Here is a 5,463-nt window from a genome sequence, read left to right on the forward strand (position 1 = left end):
GGAGCTCACCAGCAGGCCGAGAGTGCCATGAGGGAGGATGGGCAGGGAGGAGGGACTAGGAGGCCACCCCGACCGCCCTCACAAGTTCGAGAGCCGCCCTGCCCACAACCTGCGCGCCCAGTTTCAGAACCCGCCTCACCAGGGTCTGGAGATGCCCTTTCCAGCTGTCTGGGGAAACTGAGGCTCAAAGGGGGGAAGGCCCTGGCCCAAGGTCACGCAGCCCTGAGGCGTCCAGGGCTCCCAGTTGGACACTCCGCCAGCCACATCGCCCCACCCTGGACCCCCAGCTGCCGGCGTGGGTGGAGCTGGGCGGCTCACGGTTCCCTCCACGCCTGAGAGGACAGGATGGCCCCCAACTAGCGAGGGGCACCTCCCCCTGCTGCTGTAACCCCGGCTCCGGACCCTCCAGTCACGTGAGGCGGGAGCTCCGGGGACCCCTGAGGCTCATGTCCCCCCTTCCAGGCCCTGTTGCTGGTGGTGGCCTTGGCCGGCGTGGGCCTGGGCCTGAGCCTCATTTTCATTGCTGTCTACCTCATCCGCTTCTGCTGCTGCCGGCCCCCAGAGCCCCCTGGGGCCAAGAGCCCCCCGCCTGGGGGCGGCTGTGTCACCTGGAGCTGCATCGCTGCCCTTCTCGTCGGCTGGTAATGGGGCCCCAGGATGGGTGGGCCGTGGGGACAGGGCACTCTGCCAGTCTTCCAGGAGGTGTCTGGAACCGCACGGCAGCCTCACAGCCCAGAGGGACCGTTCCCGCTGGCGGGCTGGGGAAACTGAGGTCCAGGGGCAGTAACTTCTCAAAGGGCAGCAGGCCCACCTCCCACAAGACAGGGTCCCGGCCAAGACCAGGCAGTCAGGCTGGGTTGGTGGCTCCCGTAGTGACAAGGTGTGTGGCCTGTTTCTGCATGTCTAAGTGGTCACTACAGTGCACCGCCCCCAGGGACGGACAGATTGGACGGGGCACTGTGGCCTGGCCCACGTCTGTGCACCTCTGAGTTAGCTGGTGATGGCGCTCACTCACTCATACAGCTTCTTCCTGAGCACCTACTGTGTGCCAGGAGCTACTGACCCCACCTGGCCAGGCCAGGCCCTGCCCCAGGGAGACAGACGCCAAGAGCTGTCTGCAGCCCGGAGCTCCTGCCCATGCCCAGTAAGTGCAGGCCCGGGCTGTGGCATGGCTTCTCAGGGGTCTGCGCAGAGGAGGAGGGGGAAGGCCTTGGTCAAGTGGATACTCAGACCCACAGACCCAGCGGGCCCAGGGGGCCCTCTGGGACACCCCTAGGAGGGAGGAACCAGGCACTCGGGCAGCCGCTGAGGGCAGCCACTGATCGGGAGCCAGCTCTCGGGAGCCAGCTCTCGGCAGGGCCTGGCCCCAGTCAGCCCCACCCGCAGGCTCCGCTCTCCGCTTCCTTTGCGGGGTAGGGGCGGCCTGGGAGCCAGCTCCCACCCCCTCCCCAGCTGGTTTCTGCCACCCCTTTCACTCAGGGAGCCGCAGTGTGTGTCTTGGGGGTGTACGTGGGGGTGGAGGGATGGCATCCCATCCCAAGATGCTTCCTCTTCAGGCTCCCCCAGTGGGGGTGGACGGGGGAGGTGGACAAAGGCCCGGGAGAGACACAGCCCAGTCCCCCGCAGCCTGGGAACAAGAGCAGCTTTGTAGGAGTGTGAACAATGGGGCGGGGGCCCTGGGCAGGGTGTCAGGTCCCACATCCCGGGCTGGGGGTAGGAGACTGCCAGGCGGGGGCTGGCAACCGTGCCGGCCTCCCCTGCCCCGCTGGGCCCTGGGCCCTCCGCGGGACACTCGGAGGGGGCGGCTGAGGGGGGCCTGTGTTCAGGCCCACAAGGGAGCTCTGTGTGCTGGCCGCAGCGGGCGGGGCTGGCCCCTCGCACATTCCCTAGCTGTCCTCCCAGCTGGCCAGGCTCTCCTCCGGGCTCTGGGGGTGGGAGTGGGCTGGAAGTCCAGTTCAGGGTGCCCCTGGACTTGGTGCCTGGGGGCCTGCGTGCCCATGACCCCCAGGAGGCAGGAGAGGGGCCGCCTGGCCCTGCAGGGCCTAGTGCCAAGGACTGAGACGTCTGCAGCCGCGAGGGGACCGGTGAGGGGCCGCAGCCTCCAGGCTAGGATCCCCACCCCGGGACTGGCTGGGCTCCGGTGAGGTGCTGGTTAACTCCGGAGCACCCTCCCCCCCCCACTCCACCCACCATTAGCATCACAATGACGTGCCTGGCCGGGGGAGTGGGGGGGCCTTCCCATCACCTTGGCAACGGAGGGGGGCAGGCTGGAAGTCTCTTTCCCACCACAGCCTGGACCAATGGGGTGGGGGTGGGAGCCGGTGGGGTGTGTGAGGGGCGGGAAGGCGTCCCCCAGGGTCCCAGGGCTGTGGTTCCCTCCCTTCACAGCGCCGGCATTGGCATCGGTTTCTATGGCAACAGCGAGACCAGTGACGGGGTGTCCCAGCTCAACTCGGCCCTCCTGCGTGCCAACCACACGCTCAGCGCCATCGACTACCTGGTGAGGCCAGCCTCAGACCCATCCCCACACTGGACCCCGCACGCCCTCCTGCGGGACCGGGACCCCGAGTCAGTCAAAACCCAGACCGAGACTGGGCACCCTCAGCTCGGACTTTTAGGTTCAAACCTGCAGACGTGGGACCGCACACCGGCACCCACTCTAGGCTGCCCGTTAGGACCTTGCAGCTGCAGCCAAGCAGCCCCCAGGTCGGGGTTCAGGGGTCGGAGCCCCCCCACAGGCCCTAGACTTCATGACCAGTTGCAGTCCCGGAACTAGGAGCGCAGAACTGAGGCCCCGACTCAGAGTGACGGACGCCAAGGTCACGCCCAGGGATCCAGACTCTGCCTGGGCTCAAGCCAGAGTCCCCACAGCCCCCGGATCTCAGCCCGCGGGCCGGCTGCACCCCACAGTGCTGTCTCCAAACCCAGGCTCTGCCCGCACACCCTCTGCTGAGCCTCTGCTGACCGCAGCCCCTGTGCCCAGGTTTTGGAGACGGTGGAGCGGCTGGGCGAGGCCGTGAGGTCAGAGCTGACCTCTCTGGAGGAGGTGCTGGCGCAGCGCACGGAGCTGGTGGCCGCGGCACGGGGTGCCCGGCGGCAGGCGGAGACCGTGGCCCAGCAGCTGCAGGGCCTGGCCTTCTGGCGGGGCGTGCCCCTGAGCCCCACGCAGGTGGCCGAAGACGTGTCCTCTGTGGAGGAGTACAGGTGAGCGGCGCCCTCCGCCCAAGGGCCCCCGGGGCTCACGCCCAGCACGCGGCAGGCCTGGCCTCGCCGGGTGTCCTCGCTGGGAAGGGCGCGCGACAGGCGCGCAACAGGCTCGCGGGGAGGTCGGCTGGGAGGTCGGCGGGGAGGTCAGCGGGGAGGTCGGGCTGCCCTACAGTGCCGCAGCCGGCCCCGGCCGAGCACCGCCCGGTCCCTGGCCGGCAGTCGGGGTTGAGAGAGGACTGGAGAGGCGGGCCGAGGGGCTCTCCGCGTGTCACCCTCGCGCGCTCCTCCCCTGGCCTGCACGCACTGGGCCCACGGCCGCCCTGCGGATGTACACGCTCCACAGGAGTGTGCTTAGCGGCGGCTGAGAGGCGGCCCCCGGCTAGGAGGGAGAGCGCCGAAGCCAGACGGCCCTCCCTGAGACCCTGAGCGCCTGGGGAGGTCAGGGTCTGTGCAAGGGGTCATGTCACAGGCCTGCGGTGACAGGTTGCCCGCCCGGGGCCACGCGAGCAGGGCTGGTGGTGGGAGAGGAGGAGAGAGCAGAGACCCTGCGGAGGCGGGATGACCCTCCCCCGCCACCGTGGGCCAGTCTGTGTGGCCAGGAGCCAGGCGTGGTGCCGTGGCCTCCGGCGTGACCCCGCAGCCTCCCAGGCATGGACTCACCTCCAGCAGTCAGCGTGTCCTGGGCCCCTCTAAGCACGTGACGCCTTCTCCCCCGAGCAGCCTCACAGCAGGGGAAACTGAGGCACAGGAGGCAACGTTACTGAGTGAGGAAGTAGGGGGCTGGCTTGGAGCCCAGGCAGGCTCTTCTGGGGCGCACAGCGCCCTCAGCGTCCCCGCTGACTTCTGGAGCCTGGGCATGGCCTTCCTGCTTGGCAGGGCCCGCGACCCCGAGTCCGGGTCACAGCTCGTGCATGTGGTCCCAGCCCCGGGACCTCTGTGCCCGGACAGGGCCACCTGCCAGGGCTCCCGCTAGGGACGAGCTGGGCTGTAGCCCCAAGGCCCGGGCAGGCGCGTGGCCTTGGGGTGCTGGCGCCGTGCTCGCTCACCCTGGGCCCCCGCCCCGCAGGTGGCTGGCCTACATCCTGCTGCTGCTCCTGGAGCTGCTGGTCTGCCTCTTCACGCTCCTGGGCCTGGCCAAGCAGAGCAAGTGGCTGGTGATCGTGTGAGTCTGGGCAGCCCTCCCCGGGCAAGGGGCTGGGCCAGTGCGGGCACCCGTGTCTGTCCACCACCCTCGCGGGGGGCCGGAGGCAGCAGCCGCCAAGCCCACGCTGGGTGACTATTGCGTGGCTCCGTCTGGCTGGGTCGCAGGCCCCCTCCTCCCTGATGGCTCTTCTCGCCGCGCGACTTCTGTAACCCCTGGGCTGCCCCCCAGACCTAGAGGCGGCGGGTCCTTCTCCCCGTCCTCAGAGGGGCGGGTAGTTTGCGCAGGTGGCTGCAGCCGGAAGTGCTGGAGCAGGGTTAGGACTGAGGCAGCCGACCCCATCTGAGGAGCGCTCAGTCTCCTGCTTCTGGCTTCTGGGGGGTCATGCTGAGCCCACCATGACTCCATACTTCCTGCCCCCCCGCCCCCCCGTGAGACATCCTGCCCTTGCCCCCCCACCCCAGACTCAGACTCACTGGCCAGACGGTTTACTCTGGGGCCCTCGGGGTGCCTTCCCGCTTGCTGACTCCGGACTAATGCTGATGCCCCGAAACCCATCCCTAGAGAAGCCAGGAGGCTATTTCCTGAGCTGTCTCCGCTCCTGGGAGGAGGAGTCTACTAGGCAGAGGGGGGCTGACCAAGCTCTGGGGAACCCTGAGCCCCCGGTCCCTGCGATTCAAAGCCCAAACTTGGATAAATGGAGCCCAGCGGTGGACAGTTACTGGCCCCCCTGTCCAATCCCAAAGCAAGGTTGGGGGCAGAGTCTGACGGGGGTTCAGTCTGGGTCTGCCAGCCCAGGGCCCCCTCCCTTCACCCTAGGAGGGCCCAGACGGTCACTCTGATGTCACCACTGGCCTCCAGCCCCCATTTCTGCCTGATTCTGATCTTCCAGATTCCAGAAGCTGGTAGGGATGGAGGAGGGGCTATGCTTGGCTTGGGGTGCAGGAGAGGAGGCAGTGGGGAGAGTCAGAGCTATGCAACCCCACTCCACCCCACAGGATGACAGTGATGAGTCTCCTTGTTCTCGTGCTGAGCTGGGGCTCAATGGGCCTGGAGGCAGCCACTGCTGTGGTGAGTGCTGGGGCCGCAGGGGTTGGCACCTAGATCTGGGGTGG

General features: G+C 68.3%; 1 protein-coding gene across 2 annotated transcripts in view; it reads left to right on the plus strand.

The window, feature by feature from the left end:
- TTYH1 (tweety family member 1) overlaps positions 1–5,463 on the plus strand; it is a 13,545-nt gene that overhangs the window by 3,093 nt on the left and 4,989 nt on the right. For both annotated transcript variants that reach the window (XM_004694297.2, XM_004694298.2), the window contains exons 2-6: positions 463–641; positions 2,389–2,500; positions 2,984–3,204; positions 4,274–4,369; positions 5,347–5,419. In XM_004694297.2, the coding sequence (XP_004694354.1) occupies positions 463–641; positions 2,389–2,500; positions 2,984–3,204; positions 4,274–4,369; positions 5,347–5,419 (681 nt within the window). The remainder of the gene's footprint in view (positions 1–462; positions 642–2,388; positions 2,501–2,983; positions 3,205–4,273; positions 4,370–5,346; positions 5,420–5,463) is intronic.

Source organism: Condylura cristata, unplaced genomic scaffold (assembly GCF_000260355.1).
Source record: "Condylura cristata isolate star-nosed mole 26May11 unplaced genomic scaffold, ConCri1.0 scaffold00041, whole genome shotgun sequence".
In the NCBI taxonomy this organism is placed as follows: Eukaryota; Metazoa; Chordata; class Mammalia; order Eulipotyphla; family Talpidae; genus Condylura; species Condylura cristata.